Genomic DNA, 19,528 nt, shown 5'->3' on the forward strand with positions numbered 1-19,528 from the left:
TATATATTAAATATTCTAGTAATTGCCAGAAGTTTCTCTAGTAAGTACTTAACAAAATCATTGTAAATATGAAGTGACTTGGACATACATCTCTTTTTAACTTGTTTGATTGGTTTACCTGATTCAAATTAGGATGTCCTAGAATTAAATTTCCACATGAGCAAGATTCAGAAAAACATCCAAATTGATATTAAATAAAAAAATTTAGGGTAAATTTTGTTTCTCCAGTACCTAGTTTCATGATTCATCTGAGAGCTAGAATGTTAACAATCAATGGAAGGTTTGTGGTATAAAAAAATCTATAGCTGAGCAATACAATTATTGAAAACTTTTATCTACTCAAAAGTAGACACATTTTTATTACTTTTCTAAATAAGGTGGGTTTAAAAGCACTTACCACAATATCTCAAAGAGAAAGCACTCAATAAATGTCAGATTTAAATTTTAGTGAAATACAAATGAGTTCTTAACAGTGCCTAACAGCAGTTCCAGATTTTTGCTTTCACAGTTCTTGTTTGTGACAATTAATCCTATTGAAGTCAACACTCACAGTGTTTCCTTTCTCTGACCCAGTCCTTGATCCCAAGTAAAGAAAGGAAAGCAATAAGCCATTGGTAAGAAAAATTAAGCATTATGACTTTGGTATCTGCCTAGGAAATTAGTTAAAATAGGCTGTGGAAAAAGAGCAAGTATCTCAAGAACAAGACGCTCATGACATATATAATAAACACACTTTATCAACAATACAGTCATAATCAATACATAATAATCAAATGACAATTCAACTTCATTTTCCAACCTTAGAATCAGTCAACACCGAAGCAGTTCTCACTTATAATATTCATATTAATTTGTTCTCAAAAGATTGCTCAAAAGATTACTATAAATAAATTCAAGGCTTATAGAACCCACTTAGGATAAGAAAATGGACTACATTTCCACATACATCATAGTGATAGAAAATTCATGAAGAGCTTCACTTGGATGAAAACTAATACATTGACAGTAGTAATATCATGAAGCTTTTGGTCAAGAGACCAACAAGTTAAAACATTGGAAAATTGACAAGCTAGGAAACCAAGAAGAGGATAATTAATCACAAGTTTAGGGAAGCCATTGTATGGCTATCATCCTGTTGCTAGGCAACATTTCTGGGCAGTGTATCTCACACTGTAAAGACCAGAACATTTTCTTTTTACTTTTTCAAATGAACTATATACATTTGTGTTTGTTAATATTTGGGTCTTTCAACTCTGCGTCTATGAAGCTATGAACTACTGAAATACATTCACTGACTAGATATTAATATGTATGATAGCCCTCACTAAAATAGAAGTCTTACACTCACCCTGTAGTATGTGATAGAGTTTGCATATAGTCATATGATAAAACCAATCAGAGGGGGAAACATGCCCTCAGGGACGTGCCTTTTCGAAGTGATTAGGGAAATAACAAGTATATTTGAGGTTGCTTAAAATATTAAAGCAAATTTAGACCTGAAACTATCTACTTTGAAAATTCTAAAATAGGTCTTGGCACTACTGAAAATATCTATAATAAAAGACAAACGTAAGAAAAACGATGTTTCAAAAGTTCACGCAAGTATTAAAATATCTGGATTTATTATTCATTTTAGATTGTTTTAAACTATCTTAGTTGAACTTTTAAAGTAATTATCAGGCACATCAGATGGTTGGAGAGAAAGGAAACTGGATTGGTTGGAGTAAGAGCACTGTTATTTCTCAAACTTTAACTGGCTGAACTCACCTACCATTTCATTGTACCTCAGCATTTAATTGACAGAAATCTCCCGCCTGATTCTGGTCACTTCTGCTGCCTCCATAGCATGCCCAGTGGGGAATAAAGGGTGGTGATGGGTACAAGTACTTTCGGAGGATAGTTTGCAATCTCTAAAACAGGTACTGTGTACATGGGCCGTCACAGCGTAACAGGAAGTATTTCCACTCCCATCTTCTTTGCCTCACTGTCACTTCCAGAAAGCATTAATGTTAGGTTATTTTTTCCTTCTTATGAAAATGTTTGATGCTAGACTTTCTGGTTTCATGTGTGATATTTCCTTACACTTTCTCCTTCTTTTTTCCTCTTGCCAGTATTTTGGTTGATATTCTACACTCTTTTCTCATCCAGGCCCGGCCAAGCATGCCAAATATCTAGTGAAGAAGATCTGGAGGTGGGTTAGGGAAAGGCAGGAGGCTGAGATGTGTTGTTCTTGATGCGAAGAAGAGTGAGGGAGAGAACGCAGGTGGAACTCTACCACAGAGCTACAAATCGGAGCTGGGATTAAGGGAAATTCAACTGCTTTACATCACAGTACTTCCTCTTTTAAAAAACTGACCCAGTATCTCTTCACTCAGTGGGAAGAATTAGGCAACTGTCTGTTCAACTCTTTGTAATTGTTCTTGATTAGTAATGCATGAACTGAAGATAAACTAATTAAATGTAGAAAGTTTTCTTCTATTCTTCCAGATATGGGTAGACTCAGTAGCTCATCTGGTCTACTGCTTTTCTCTTATGATATACTAACACTTCTAGTGGATTCAGAATGCGGCCATTCACAAGAACCAAAGAAAGTAACTCCCAAACCATCGCTTACTTGGTGATGAGAGTAGCACATAATTATCAGACTTTTTATTATTATATTTTTACATATTTAGGGTCATCACAGCTTAAGAATTTGAAAGTATTTTCAATAACTAGCTTGTGTCATGCCATTTCATTGTGCTGGCCATTTAAACATTCCCTTGATATGATTTGTGAATTTGCCTGACAGGTGAACTGGAAAGGTATGAAGATAAGCACCCTCATAAACACATGAATGATCAAATAAACAGGCAACAAAAAGTCCTACTGAGCTAGGCAAAAGCGTTATTTCTTCCTTGTTGAAGGTATCAGCATATGTTACATCTTATGTTGTACAAGTGTGCTCATTAAATATTATGAAATGTACAGCAGGCTGAGAAGCTCTAACTAGCTAGTCAAAGTCACTCATACCTGTGTGTTCGTATTTATGTCGCAGAAGGGAACTGCTTTTCTGGAATGTCTTGTCACATAAGTCACATGCATACATGCCACTCTCTGTTTTCTTGATCTTCTTTCGAGACAGACAGGAATCGGAGTCTGTCATGTCATCTAGGCCTGACATGTAGTCTTGTGCTCCATCAAGCAATTCTCCCTGTGATAGAATCACATAGTTCGATTTAGTCTCTTTTCTGTGTGTTTACACCAAGCAACTTTGCATAAGCTGACATTTGGAGAACCTTACAACTGATTGCTATAGGTTGAGCTAGTTTAAAAAAATTTCTAAAAATTTCCCTGAACAACATCTGAGGCTTCACATGTCCACAAAATTATAACCACCTCTACTATAGATGGTAGAGTTTGCTGTTTTTCAAGGACAGAGACTATCAACTCCAAAGGTGGAGAAAAATACAAACCTTTCTAAAATCTTTCTTTTTTTGTACCAGAAAATATCTGCCAGTGAACATTAAACATCAGGATTTGTGTATTTTCCAGTATACTTTAGAAATGATCGGTAGCTGCAGAAACCCCATTTTAATTGAATTTTATATTTAGGTACAAAATGTTATTATTATGCAATCTATTTAAATGTATGTCTACCAACTAAAACCCTCAAGCTATATTTTTATATTTAATTTTCTAATTTGAAAGAGGGAATATTAATAACACTTTTTATCAATGTTCTATCTATGTTAAAACAGCCTTCAGCATTGAACAATAATGAATGTGGATCAGTAAATTATTAAATTTCTTGATATTTATTTTGTCTTGATCCAAAGGAGTGCAAACTTGCATGATAACATACCCTTCATTTGCTGGTTCAGTTTTCTTAGACTAGGTTTGCACTAATTAATATTAGAGAAGATTAAATAGGCTTAAATACATTTACAGAGAGGGCAGATGTACTGTAAATTGGAATACTGCAACAGCTGTTACAGAGGTGCACTGCCTCTGTGCTCCTATTTTGCAAGCAAGGATTATCCGCATAATGTTAAAACATACCTGCTTTCGTATTCAAAAACCCATAAATTATTCACAAATGTGAAGATTAGGTAATAATTCATGTGGAATGCGCAACATATTTTTAAAAATACTCTTCAAATAAACTATTCACTATAAAACAAGTTCATCAAATTGATTTATATATTACTTGCAGGTTGTGAACCCCTTTAAAGCATGCATCTGTTACACATTTTAACTTTTCACACCTAGGTAAGTCCTGTCAACTATTGTTACCAGTGTATATTTCTAAAAGAAGGTGAGTATTCATTTCTTCTTTAAGGTTTGTTTTTAAAAGCAAATGTGCTTACAAGATTCGGAGTTTCAATGTTTTCATCTGTTTGGTTTTCTAGCCCACTTATAGTTTGAGGTTCACATTAAAGACCTCTTCTATTTCTACTGATATTTATCATCAAGATTCTTTTCTTACAGGCACGTAATTTACATGTGTGTGCATGTGTGGGGGTGCGTGAGTGCGCACTTGCCTGTGATAAAGGAATATGGAACCGAGGACCTCACACCAGTGTTCTACCACTGAGCTAAATGCCAGCCCAAGTGTATAGTTTTTTCTACTTTCTTCAGCGCAAACAGATATGACTTGTTACCTGAAATCCTTGTTTCCGCTGGTACTTTCTCCTTTGCTGCATGTCAGCAAAAGTAGCTGCTCCCGTTGGGTAGGTATAGGCCATGTGTGGTAGGAAGCTCATCTGATCCAGTCCCGGGTATGGTCGTAGCCCGGGAATACTGGTCTGGACGGGCGGCATGAAAGTGGCAGGGGGAAATGCGCTTTGTGGTGGAAGAGCTGTGTATAAAGGCTTGGCACTAAACGGGTTCATGCCGAACACTGGGTTAGTGCTTTTGTTGTCCAGATTATTTGAATTTGAAAACTCTTTCTTGATGAAAGTCAAATTCAGAGGCTCATCTGAGTTTTCAGATGAGGAAGAAACACTGTTATGGTCTAAGTTTATGCTACTAGCTTTTGTTTTGTTCTTTGTAGCTATAATACTTTTGGGTTCTTTCATTTGTTTTGGTAATGACAAGTCCAAAGGCTCAGCCTGGAGCTCCTCAGAGGAGAAGCTGTTTGGAGTGTACGAACTACTGTGGGAGTTTTTAGAAGATGTGGAGGAAAGATTTAAGGGAGAAGGAGTGTTACTCCTGGAGTGGTCCAATTTTTCAACCGGTTTAATATTGGTAAAATGGGAAGATTTTGTTAGCCTGAGAGGAGGATCACAATTCGTAACACTGTTGTGGAGTTCTGCTATCGACGGCGATGTTATGGAGTCCATAGGTTTCACGGGAGACCTAGGTAATAACGAGTCTTTTGTGGGAGGGTTACTACTGGGAGCTAACGGCTTGGAGTTCCTTTCCAGTGATGGTGACCTGGAATTTGAATACTGGTAGACTTTTCGTTGCTCAAACCATTCCTTCACAAATTCCTGAGGAAGGCCCACAGCAATGGAAATTTTCAGCAGTTCATCAGAGTTGGGCTCCATGTTCATAGCATAATACGCTTTGAGTACAGACATGTGGTCCTTGTATGGGTTGATGGGGCTTGTCAGTCCTTTCTCAGAAAGTACAGATGACAATAGGAGGGCCTTATTATCCACAAAAACTCCAGCTTTGTTGGGGACTATGTTTTCATGAGGTTGGAGGACTGCCTTGATCTCTTCATTCATCTTACAAAGGTAACGTTCATGCTGATGCAAGGGAATGGGGCCAGGAAAGCTTTCTTTACAGAACTGGCATGAAAACGGAGTGGATATGTTGTGGTTCTCAATCATTTTATCATCGGTGACCAAATCCATTAAAGTACGTAGCTTCTCTTTCTTTATATTACTGATCTGTCTCCTGGAGTCAGTAGTTAAGCTCTGGAGGCAAGCTTTGGCTTCATTGACTTTTTCTAATGTATAGTCAATAATACTTTTAGTGGCACCATTGTGACTCACGACTGGAAGACCGACTGGTGGAATATTAGGAGAAGTAACTCCCTGTTCCTCAGGTTGAGAGCACGGATCTTTCATGTGATAACCTTTCAACTTTGAAATTTCTTCAGCTTTGCAGTCCATTTTTTGCCTGGAAACCGTATTGTCCACAATCTGTAGAACCTTTTGCACCTCACTTAAATTACTATTCATTGTGGGAAACCCAAGCAAAGGGGCTTCCATCCCTACACCTAAGTGCTGCATTGGACTCTGAGCAGATGGGTGAACTCCTAAAGGACTGGTGGCTCCAAGCCCACCATTCATAAAGGGACTCGTGCCACTAAATCCATGTGTGGCCATAAGAACTTTGTAGTCATTAAAGTCTAGTGGTTCTGTTTTAATTTTGAGTAAGCCTGTTTGTTCAGACATACTAAGTGGTTTTCCATTCTCTAACTTATTTCTTAACTGAGTAATGGCTGAATTAGTAGGAGAAGAAGAAACAGAATTAGGGGAGGAACCCGTCTTGATATTGTTTCTCATTCGGCCGTTCACAGAGATTAAACCAATGCATTTCTTGCTGCTGATGTGCGAACTGTAGGAACCAGAATGGGAGAAGCGTTTCTTGCAGTTTGGGCATTCATAAGGTTTTTCACCTAAAAGGATAATTAAAATTAACATTACATTTCTTTGACTGGGTAACAATTGTAGATGTCTACCTAGACAAGGATCTGTGAAGCCAAATCAAAGGAACACAAGGGGGTTACCTCTACATTCTTGGTGCTTTTTTTGCACCTTTTTTGCCTGGATTAGAATTATGTGGCCGTAGCTGTTACTGAGCTTTATTTATTCTGGGAGGACATAATTCAAGATGCTAGCAGTGGAGGGTGAAGACTATCTATGTTTTTTTTCTTTTTTTTTCAGCTAAGATCCCAAATCTTGTTTTGCCATCGGCAGCCTCCTATTTAAACAGAATGTCAGATTAATGTGTGGTCAATAGCACAATAAAGATGTCACAGTATTTAAAGGGAAGTGTAGCCATGGTTTTAATCAACCCTGTAGAGATTCTATTGATTCTACCAATCCAACTAGTTCTCTGAATAGCATCCAATTTGGTAATAAAATGCTTGGCAGAGCTATCAAACTAGTTATATAGAAGACATCTTGAAGGTAGAATATGGGTCTGTGATACACACACAGCTTTCAGGAATCAAGGAACATTTATCATACCAAGCTCTTATCCAAAATTCTTTTTCTTTTATGATTGGGTATCAAAAATTAGTATCCTTGAAAATTTGCCATCCAAGTTTCTTCAGGTCAAAAATATTTAACCTGGAGAAAGGTTCCTAAAAGGACCAAGGGGAACCTCTAGATTTGGTAATAGATCAAAGGCTTTGCAATATTTAAGAGGGAGAAGCACTCCTTTTTATAAGACAGAGCTACTGTCTTACAGTGCCACAGGACGAGTCTCACAAAGGCACACAGAATTGCTGAAATAAATGCATAGTTCCAAAAAGCTAAAAACAGGATTGTGTAAATTTGAAACTATCTTTCAGAGCTTCTCTAAGTAAACAAGATGTGGATGTGACACCAGCCCCTGTGCTACTCACCACTGTGAATTCTCAGGTGCTCTTTCAGATGGTGTTTGTACTTGAAGGCCTTGCCACACTCTGTGCATTTGAATTTGCGATTACCTGCTCCTTGGGTTAGCATTTGGTGCTATAAAAGAAGACAGACTGACATCAGTTTTGTGAGGGAGGAACAAAGAAAATTTGAGGCGCTTTTTTTAGACAGGCCAAAAGGTTTGAGTGCACGCTTGCTTATTTATCTGTCTAGTCGTTCAGAATTGAAATAAAAGTGATAATGTTAGTAATAACATTGGAACAAATAAAAAAAGTCCTTTCAGATGTTCATCCAACACTTGCTTTACAATTGTTTCTGCAGTCTCTTTTTCAAATGGTTCTTTGACCTGTTGGAGATGAGAAAGTGTAATTGTAAAGATGTTTGTATTTCTTTTTGTGTTGTGCAAGATCTAAAATCTGAAGGTTCCCTGTTAAAATGCAAGTGTTTTATCAGGGGAAAAAAAAAATCAGCTTCCTGAAAATTCTAAATAGTGTTAAACAAACTATACATGTGAAACTATACCTTTTATCAAATTTTCTGTACAGGAAAAGGTGTATCTTACTTATACTGAAGCAATCTGTAATTTAAAGAACAGTAAAAAAAAAATTGTCCTCTCCCACAAAACAACTCAGAAACAAAGCTTGACTACAAATATTTTGTTACAGGGTTTGCATGTTTAAATATTCCACTCATTGTGCGAGAGGCACATGTAAACTCTGCCTTCCTGAGGCCTTGCCTATCAGATTTGATTCCTTATCAAACGTAAGAGACAACATCTTGGGCTATAGCTGCTTGAGCAGTTTTATCACAAGCCAGTAGGAAAGACTTCAACGACTTTTCATGCTCCTTTTTAGCAGTGTACAGGGGAGTAGGGACCAAAAGAAAAAAAAAAAAGTTTGCTGAAAAGACAAGTTAAAAGCAGCAAAGATATAATCAAACACAGCTGACCTTTTTGAGCAAGGGGAAAAAAAGCAGTGTGACTTAGAAATCTGGAGAAAAAAAGTCATCCACTCTGGATGCTCAAGGTAGGAGGTCAGCCTTTTTCAAGCAGCAATGACACAAAAGCCTTTTGCAAAAAGACAGCAGAGAAACGGTATGACAACTGCTAGGGTGTGCTGGATCTTCCCACATTCCTAGTGAGACAGATGGTGTTACATGGGACACAGGGAGGTTTGTTCAAACAGCAGCAACCTTCAAAGATCAAGCGGAGCCCAGCCCGCCGAGCGCCATTGAGGGACCAGCGTTCATATGTTGCTGAGTTGCATAAACAAACAGCAACAGCTGCTTTGTCTCCCCCCACAGCCCTCAGAGGACTACTATAAACTTTAGTTGTGCCACTGTTAATATGATACAATCATTTTAATTTACTAATTGTAAATGCCATGAGCAAATGAGGGGACTTTTCAACACCAAAGCTACCATTCATAATGCGCCAACACAATCACACTTCTGCATGTGAAATTTAAAGCAGTTATGCTGGATAAATATCTAGGCCTGTTCTTTTCTTCCCAGAGTTTTGTTTTGTTTTTTTGCACAGAAGCATGGGGAAGCTAAACTGTTGTATAAGAGTAACTATGTGAGCATACTTCTAAAATAACTGATCTCTGACAAACACTCAGGTGACAGGCTCAATCAGAAAGAAATGCAATGATTTATATGAGCTATTGTTTTAAAATAGTAAAATTCCACAGTATAGAATCATCATCATCGTTTGTGTTGGCTCATTCTTGCTTTCCTTGTTCAAAGAAAATAAAGCCTACAAGGAAAAAAAAAGAAGAATTCTATATAGAATCTCGTGGTTAATCATTTTTAAAACAGATATGGGATCAAGGCTCGTCTAAGGCAATTACAGATCCATAGGGCCAGTTATCATGACTTATGGTACCCCATTTTGTTACCATCCGAACACATCATAATATCAATTTGCACCGTCAATTCTCCTAGGAGGATGGAAAGAGCAGTTTTGTTGAAACATTTAAAGGATGCTGTGAATCAATCCTATTCAATCATTTTAAGGATTTAAGAAGCTATGAATACCTACTCAAGACAGAGTTCTTATTTTTAAGATAAGTAAGCCAAAAGAAGCAGAGCAATTTAAACATTTGGCTACAGATAGGCACATCAAGACAGGGTCACTTACAAAGTACATCCAATGTTTAGCATTAATCCAATTTATTTTATATATACATAATTTATTATATATACTTTTTATTTTATTTCAATAATTAGATTTCAGGAACTCAGAGCAGCCTGTAAAAAATAATCCAAAGTGTTACATGACAAATGAAACAAATACATACTTTTTTTTTACTATGACTTAGCTCCTATATAAAAAAACTATGTAAAACTAGGTGAAAAATGGAATTAAAATTGCTGAGATGTTTAATAATGTATAATTAAAACGCTACAATTTCATTCATTTTTTGTGGAACATAAAAATGAAACTAAAGTCGAGTTAAAGTGCAAATAAAATTTCTAAATTAGAAATTAACACACTCATTCGATCGTGAACATAAGACTATTAAATCATATTAGAAGAGACCATCAAAAAATCATTTAGACCTCAATTAAAGCTATTACCATTAAAAGATCTGCATCTTCAAAATGCCATGAAAAATTAATAATGATTGCCAATCAAAGCAATATCGTTTCTCTAAGGGGTTATTATAGAAAGAAATCACTTAAAACCAACCCCCCACCTGATCTGTCCCTGGCTTGTGCGTCACCATATGCCGCTCGAGCTGGGTGCGGTAGGCAAACGTGTAGCTACAAAGAGGGCAGGAAAAGTTCTCCTCATTCTTCTCGTGGCGGTACTTGATGTGCTCCTTCAGTGATGTCAAGCGCTTGTAGCCCCGGTCGCAGTAGGGGCAGGTCAGCAGTTGGGCAAAAGCATCTGGAGTTCCAGGTGGCAGGTCTGTAGCCGAGAGAGGGGAGAGAGAGACGCGGGCCAAAAGGTCAGTAAATCAATGGCAGCTAATGGGCTGACTGCCCGGGATGGTATGACAGGAATCACTGCAATCTGCTCCACCAGAGTGCCATCATTGTACCGGCCCCTTCGCACACCAGTCCCTTGCCTGCCCAGGACAGACTTGTAGGAATCAGCTCACACCGAGCTTGAAAATTAATTAATTACTTGAGCTTGTGAGGGGAGGACTTTAACAGCTGATAAATGAGGAAGTTCTCTTCAGGTGACTGACAGTTGCTACGAACCCTTTCCTACATGTTACTCAGGAATATGCACCGGGAGGGGGCTTTTCAGGTGTCAGTAGAGAAGAACAAAAGGGTGAGGGTCAGTGTTTTGAAACTTTTTTTTCCCCTCCGAAGTAAAATATTTCAGAAAGATAGGAATACATGTAGATATTTTTATCTCTTAGAAATGGGCTCTAATTGTTCTTGTTCTTTATTGGATGTACAAATGACACAAATTTGCTGACAAAAAATTTCACAATACCCTAAAATTACAGTTCTAATCTTTGCTCATGAAATTCCATGCCTCAGCAGCTGTTCTTCAAATTTTAAGGTAAACACCCAGGCATGTAGTGCATTTGTAATTGTAACAGCTGCAGAGGTCAGTGTAGTGGCTAAAAATGAATTACGGCCTCACCATTTTCTTCTTGCCCATTGGCCTCCGGCGTGCCAAGGCGGGACAGCTCCTCAGGGGCTTCTGGGTAAATAATGGCTGTGTCACTGCGCTGAAGGTATTCCTCAATGCTGACTGCGTGGCCATCGCGCTCCTCCAGTTTTCTTTTGGCAAAGTATTCCTCAAAGTCTGCTGTGCAATTTGCATTCTTAACTGAAATCATAAAAGGAAAAGAAATGTCTTGCGAAGGGCTTCTTCAGAGGCCAAGACCATCTACATCGTTGTTAGTAACAAGTGCTGACTTGCAATAAGTCTACAAATCCCTGGTCTATTTGTAAGAAGTGTAGAAGATGACTGTTTGTGGATTAAATGCTTATTTTCATAATATATACAAAAGGAGGACACTTTGCCTTAAGGAAAATAGGTACATTTCATTTTTTTCTTCTAAGATTATCAGTCCACATAACCCACAAAAAAATTTAAAGAAAATGTGAAGGATTTTTGGTCAAAGTTAAAATACATAAGATCTTTTCTCTAAGACATTCTAAACATTCTCATCAATAAACATGAGCAATAATAGAAGCTCAAGGCTTTAATGGTCTATATAAAACTTTCTTTTCTTTTTAAGAAAAGTATATTTAAGTTTTTATTGTCCACTAAACATCCCTAACTACAGATCCATCTGGTTGCTAAACATAAGCCTTTAACCCTCCACCCTCTAAATATCACAGACAGCCAACACAACATGGTCTGAGACAGATGTGAAAGGATAGATATTCCTAGAGAAATAGTATGATTCCATTAAAAAAAAATCACAGACTGTGGCAGTTTATCTTTTCCTGTAATTTCAATCTTTAGTTGACGATTGTAAGACTGCTGAAAATAAAATTAAGCACACAGCTGACAGAAATAAAATAAAAGGTAACAAAGGGTGTTAAGAAAGTAACAACACTGCTTTGTGATTTTGATATGATTTTAACTTCTGTAATTATGTCTCTAATCCCATGAAATGAATAGTAGTGGTAAACCAATTTTAGCAACTTGTGTCACAAGACATGACATATTTGAAACCCCTAGGTGTGCTCCTGAAATTAGTTGCGACTTAAATATTTGAAGTAAAAACTTGTATGCATATGACAGAGTTAGAGGAGTAGTCGCTACCTTATTCTATATCATAGGTGAAAAAATGCCTCGTTAGTATGACAAGTGGTGGAATCCTACTGTCATAGTTTTTAAGAACATTAACCTTGGTTCTACTAGGTTCTTCATCTTACTTTCTCTGCCACAAACAATATTAGAGTGTTTGTCATATTAATTTTCCTTGGCAAGGTGTGACAGGATGATGTTCGAGAAAACAAGTCTATTTATTTATTTATTTAGCTTCCATGACTAAAAGCTTATGATTTCAAATAAGAAGAGCAGACACTGGACCCTCCCATTCATGTTGAATGTCCCGGATGTGATAGGCGCCATGTCTTGCTCTGGTAAGTAAAGAACAGATCTGGTCTCTTTCTTCAGGAAGTCATGAGAAAGATCAATACAACTGATATTATCTTAAACTAAGCACATCATTACGAGTGCCCAATCTAGGTGTCACGAAAGAAAGCTGTGTAGTGTTATAGAAAGAAATAACAGAAGGACCTGATGGGGTTCAGAAGAGCAAGAAGGCTTGAAAGGAGGATGCATGGAGTTAATTCACACTAGACGCTAGGAAATGAAGCGCATGTAACCTTGTGGGGACTGGAAGGAGCACAGTTACTCATGGACCAGAAGGGGAGTGCTGGGGCGCCAGAGCAAAAGTGGAACCCCAGAATGTGAGGGTGGAAAGCAAAGTGGGAACCGGTCCTTGTAGTAGCATTAGCCCTGCTCTCAATTTGGATTTTATCCTTAGAGAAGCAGGACACCATGGAAGGGTTTTAAGTAAGGAGCAGGGTTGGATTAAATGATAATTCTGATTACAGTACTGTACAGTACAATAGGGACTGGCCAGAGAGAAAAGTAGATTCTGGGAAATCACTACGGATGCTTCTGCCCTGAATCAGGCCAAAGATAAGGGTTAATGAGTTAGTTGATGGAAATGAAAAGAAGTGGCTGGATTTGAGAAATACTTAAGAAGCAAAATCTTTAAGACTTGGGGAAGGATTAGCTTTACCAAGGTGAGAGATGGTAGGATACCCCCTCAAGTGTAGGATTTCCGATTTGAAGGGTGGTTGGTGACATTCACCACAGCAAGATAGAGTGGAATTCTAAAAAGACTTGAAACTATGATAAATTCATGAGATTAAATTTTTTAAAATGGGGAGAACTGCACTTTGTGGACTATGAACTAAATACTAATAACGCCAGAGGCAGTAATCTCAAACCTTTCTTTTTTGGTGCTCCAACTGCTGTTAAATTGTTTTGGTGATTCTAAGTCAGTGACTGTAAGACCTATCTTTTCCTCAAAAATAGATTTGGAATGTGAGCAGTGGATTAAAAGGTTACACCTTGAAATTTTGCTTCAGTCTTTTCTTAGTTGGATTTAATAGAAGAATAGGAACATTAGTTAAGATCTGATTTCTGCTGCTATATTCACAATGCTATGATATTTTCCGAAGGGTACTGATTGGTGGTGATCGTAATGATGTCATTGAACTTGCATCACTGAGCCCTCAGGGAGTTCACAGGAACTGCCAACTATTTGTGCATTGTTTCAGACCATCAAAAATAGCTTCAAATCCACCAAAAGTCACCTTTTGCTTTCAGCTGCAAGAAATCATAAAGGAGAACAAAACGATGCATTCTGAGGAACATCTTTTGAATCGCTGGTCTGATTTTACCAGTGACTGACTTCTTTTTCAGCGCTATAAGAGTGGACAGTTATGCAACAGTTCCTTCATACGTACTAGATATAGTCAAATGTGTAAGACACGATTTATTTAAGTTTTTCAAGAACATGGTTTCATTTGATGACCTTGGAGTAACCTAGTAAACATAGATGGATGTACATTTAACATCCTAATTTTATCTTGATATTTCAGCAACTATTTGAATTATCTGGCTATCTTTGCATGAATTTTCATTTGCATATGAATGTTTCCATCAGAAATGTAATCAAATGCAAATTCAATTTGATTTGCATTAATAGCCTTTGGGTTTAAAAGGAAAGAAAATTCTGATTTTTCTGGATAGGCAAAGTAAACTGCATCTAGATACACTTCTGGCGTTTGGAGAGGTAATTCAATGGATAGATCAGATTTGGCCCTGGTAGACTTCTATGCCAAGTTCAATGGGAACAAAAGACATCAAATCACGAGCTTCCCTCAAGGATCATTTTTGTATCCTGATTATTGCTATTTCTATAGCTTAGAAATTAGTAAGTGCTCAAAAAATCATTTATGCAATGAATGTGGAACACATTACATCTTCAACACTGAACTTGATGTAAAAATCTTTTAGCAGAAAATGGTATAATGTAAAACACCAATAGCTGGCTGGGGTGGTACATGCCTGTAATTCTAGCATTTGGGGAGGCTGAGGCAGGAGGATGGTAATTTGAGCCTACCCTGGGCAATGCAGCAGCAACTTAGAGAGGCTTCATCTCAACAAATAAAAAACAGGGCTAGTGAGTCAGCTCAGTGGGAAGGCCCTGGTTTCAATCCCCGGTATATGCATACATACATGCACGCATACATACGTACATACATGCACGCATACATACGTACATACATACAGTTGAACTAGGGACTCAGGCCCTAGATCCATGTCAATTCAGAGAACTGTAGAACAATGTGATATATGGTGTAATAGTGCTCATAAATACTTGCAAGAGTTGGAAAGACTTCAAAAAAAGGTTTCATGAAGAAGATGCCCCTCAATCATAAGTCTCTTTACTCCATTAGATTTTCCTCCTGGTGGTGTAGATATGTCACTGGTTATAGAGCTTGTATTTCTAGAGTCACTTGTTACCCAAGGCAGCTGCTATGTTACACAGGTGCCTGCTGCCCGAGCCACAGCCCATTCTCTGTACCTGAGTGAGCCAGCCACTCTCCAAGCTAAACCAGTGATCAGTCCAGGGGTGGTCAATGGATCCAGTTACACTCAATGAAGCCTTTTCCTATGACTTTAGGGCCTTGTTCCAACCCCTCCCCCGACACACACACCACGCCTCCAAGTGACTGCACATGAGAGATACAGAACGAGGGACTTGATATTTTCCATCTAGAAAAGGAAGCTCTGTGAAGAGAGAATAAAGCAGGCAGCAGACAGGATGGCAGAACCTGACCATACATTCCTGGCTCTATTTATACTTGAGGCTGAACCGCACCTACCCAGGGCTCTGTTGTCACCCCTTTTCGGATTCTGTGAGCCAAGAAACTTTCCTTTCTACTTTAAGCCCTATAGTGTTTCAATCTCTGAAAACCTGAATCACCCTGTTACAGAGCTGGAGCAAACGCTGAGAACTGGTTACTCTCGAAACTGTTGGGCAGGATGAGGTTCAGACTATTTGTATTTTTGTTTTTACAAAGGTTTTGTAATACTGTGCAGTGGACACAGGAATGAGGCAGAACATTTGCTAGGAAGTTATAGAATTCCCCATTGCCTTTTTCCAGTATAAAATCAACCTCATTTTTGTTCTTTCTGTAATCCTCTTCACTCCCTTGTCTCGTTGGAAGAACTGCCAAAACACACTGACAAAGGATATTTGCATGGTATTTATCACCAACCGTAGCAAAAATCCACGAGAAATCTCAAGTCATTTCTTCTCATACTTTCTCCAGAGATTTTGCATTTAGTCCTAAAATTTACCCTAATGTCTTGCAAATATCTCAACCTTCCCTAAGATTGAGTAAACTTTTCTCTATAAAAAAATTCTTCATTCATTAAAAATGTTTCCTCATCACCCTATGTATTTTAATAGTGTTACGGAAATTTTTAGATAGCTTCAAATAACAAAAGTCTCAGTTTTCTTGGAAATATCTTAGTCACTTTTACTAGTATTGCTTATTAAGGATACTTTCATAAATTCCTGTGTGTGCCTTAGATATATATGGATACTTAAAAAACAATGTCAACAGAATTCAAAATTAAAAGAAAAATTGATTGCTTCCCATAACTGTATTGCTTTATGATACTTTTTTTCTTTTAGTAATGTGTATGGAACCCAGGGGGTACTCACCGCTAAGCTATATCTCCAGATTTTTGTTTTTATTTTTTGAGACAGCATGTTCTAAGTTGTTACATTACCAGACTGGGCTGAACCTTATAACCTTCCTGCCTCAGCCTCACAGAGTGCTGGGATTACAGGTATATGCCACCATACCTGATTTAGGATACTGTATAAAGTTACTTAAAAATAGGTTTCACTTAGTATTTATAGCTTTAATTTAAGTATAATGTGGCCCTGATACTTATTCCTTCTCCTTTTCTGTTTCCTTTGCCATTTCTTTTCCTTGTAACAATATTTGCTAGTAGAGGAAGTAGCTATTCTTGTATTAGGGTTTAGTGTTTTGCATGTTCTCAATTTTCATTACAAATTTTAAAAAATCTGGATATCTTTGCTAATCCATTTTAATAAACCTCAAAATGAATATATATTTCTTTTGGAAAAGAAATTGTCCAGAAGAGCTCAGCTTATAAAAACAAACTGAGTAGCATCATTCATCCAATGCTTGGTTTAATGATTATTTATTGAACACCTACTAGTGCCAGAGAATGTACTTGGGATGAGGACATGAGATTAACTGATAATTTTTCTTTTCGTATTTCTGTGATTCTCATATTTGGAGACATATGAAAATGGCTACAATTCTGCAATATACAAATACAGATATAAGAAGAGATCACATGATTACACACATATAATACTACGCTTCCTCAGTATAATGCAGAAATCACGTATTTATTGTATAATCTAGCTTTCATTCACCTCATTATGTCAGGCCATCGTTCAGCTAGGTAACGGTATTCCCCCTCTGTTTGAAAACCAGTCTGTTTATAAATATTATGGATAACAGAAAGACACAGAGAATTATTTTTAATTTTGTTATATGTATGGAAATTTTCAGTTTAAAGAAGCACATACTCAGCATTTGTTGAAGTATATAAATTTTCATGGCTACTTTTTTAAAGTTGACTAACGAAGGTAAATGTTTCATTATTAAAAATGCATGGGTACATTTTTGCAGAAAGTTTCCAAAATACGTATGGGCACTAGATGTGGAAAAGCACCCATGAGGGGGCGGCTAATCTTCTGCTCATCACACAGCTGTAGGGGCAGCCTCGCAGAGCCTCTGACCAGTACAGAGGCATGGAGGAAGCCAAGACAGGATCCTCAAGGGCAACCGAAAAGTGTTCTTCTCTCGCTGGCAATTAGTAGAGGGTCGGGCCAGTCTCTCCACCCCTGCTATGCGGGGCTTTCTCTGGGAAACTCATGTTGAGGGACCAATGAGCATCCACATTTACAGGCAGGGCACGTAGGTGTCCTTCAGGCAGGACAAGTAGGTGAAGAATGCACAGGGGCGGGACTCTGGAATCCTTTGCAGGACCAAATATCTCTCAGCAACAGGAAGCAGCACAGTCGGGGACAATGTCTAACTTTAAAGTTAGATTTTATAGTGATGGGTTGTGAATAGCACGATGTAGTGCCTACTAACCCTTAGATAATTGTGATTACTATATATCAACACAGAAAAGTACAGACACCACACATGACTTGAAAACATTCAAGTTCAACGATATACACTCACTTGTCCCTTTCTGTGTAATCTAAAATTTTTGGAATTGGTGTATTACCAAAGAAGACACTCAGATGATTGTTTTATTTTAGAGGGGATTATGAAGTAAGGTGATTTTGGCCAGCAGTTCACTACTTATTTCTTGTGCTTTTTGTAGAGAGACACACGACAGTCGATAGTTTGCTCTAGGACATTCAGTGATTGTCAAAATGTGGTCCTCAGGCAGTGGCATCAGAACTACCTAAGAACTGGTTCAAAATGCAAATTCTTGGGGCTCCTTCTAGTCAGCAATTTGTGCTTTCACAAGCCTTTCAGGAAATTCTAAACCCTGCCACTTTAAGTACCACTACTCTAGAAATTTACTCTTTTACCTCACGTGGCTAAATACAACTGAGTAACACGCTTTTGAGGAAAGTACGGAATGATTTCGATGGCAAAAAACCTTCCTCGCTCAACTGCAGTTCACAGCCTCTTCTTCTCTTGCTGCATACCACCTGCAAATCTCAGTCGCTGACCTAACCGCATCCCACAGTAAGCTTTCCTTTACGTGCTTGTGACCTTACAGAGGCAGAGACCGTGTCTTAGCCTTGTACGATCAAGACCTAGCACGGTGCCTGGGACATGGCTATTGCTCAGTAGTTGAATGATTAGACCAGGTTCAGGGCCTTGGACTCCTCATTTTGACTCAGTTATTTTATGTTTTTGAATTTCGGATTCCTCGTCTGTAAAATGAGCTAGGATGTACTCTCTAGGATAGCCTCAAAGTTCCAAAATTCCACCATCTCAGTTAAAGAATGATAATCGATTTACTTTTTATTCACTCACTAAACCCAGAGAGTTGAATCTCTATTCTTTTCAATGAAAAACTCAAAGTAATACAGGTTTCTGATGGAGGAACTACGCTGTACAAAGACTACGAAAAAATACTTTGGAGGTGCCTGGAAACCACAGAACACCACAAGGAACACAGTGCTTATTAAATATTTGTCAGCGAATGAAGGAGGTACTCAAGAAGCTTGGGCTGTTCGTTATTTCTTGTGGGAACCCTTGCTGCGAAGTGGAGATAGCTGCTCCTAATCACAAACAAAGCTAATAAAACCACAGCATTCATTAGCCAGGAAGTGAACAAGCTCTTCTTGGTGTACACTGATTATGGTCTGAACATGACCAATTCCTGTCCGCCCCACCAACTGCTACTTCTGCTTTTCTCTTCTTTCCTTCCTTTACTTTTAAAAGCTCAATGTATGGAATTTGCTTCTAAAAAAATAAAACCAGTAACCCCCTTGGCAGATATCTGACTGAACAGCAAAACTCTTCTAACCTCCAAACATGAGACAGATAAAACCGGGCAGAAAACAACATGCTTTAAAGTCCACGGCTCCCTCCTTGTTAAGTATTTAGGTACTAATTGAATTATCTGACCTTGTACCATTGATTAACACTACACTTCCACTCAACTCTTACTGAGACATACCTTATAATCAAATTTACGTAGTTTCTGCCCAAGAGAACTAAGCCGGGTGTAGTAGCGCACGCCTGTAATCCTAGCACTTGGGAGGCTGAGGCAGGAGGATTGTTGTGAGTTCAAGACCAGCCTGGGCTACAAAGTGAGCTCAAGGCCAGCCTGAACTGCATAGCAAGACCCTGTCTCA

The 19,528-nt window shown here is 38.1% G+C and overlaps 1 protein-coding gene across 1 annotated transcript in view; it reads right to left on the minus strand.

Moving 5' to 3' along the window:
- Positions 1–19,528, minus strand: part of Zeb2 (zinc finger E-box binding homeobox 2) — a gene marked incomplete in the record, with an annotated part of 125,387 nt that overhangs the window by 4,219 nt on the left and 101,640 nt on the right. The window contains 5 exon segments of the mRNA XM_005390788.2: positions 3,013–3,193; positions 4,644–6,613; positions 7,568–7,676; positions 10,280–10,494; positions 11,185–11,373. Of these exon segments, the coding sequence (XP_005390845.2) occupies positions 3,013–3,193; positions 4,644–6,613; positions 7,568–7,676; positions 10,280–10,494; positions 11,185–11,373 (2,664 nt within the window).

Source organism: Chinchilla lanigera, unplaced genomic scaffold, assembly GCF_000276665.1.
Source record: "Chinchilla lanigera isolate Chin_1 unplaced genomic scaffold, ChiLan1.0 scaffold00039, whole genome shotgun sequence".
NCBI lineage: Eukaryota > Metazoa > Chordata > Mammalia > Rodentia > Chinchillidae > Chinchilla > Chinchilla lanigera.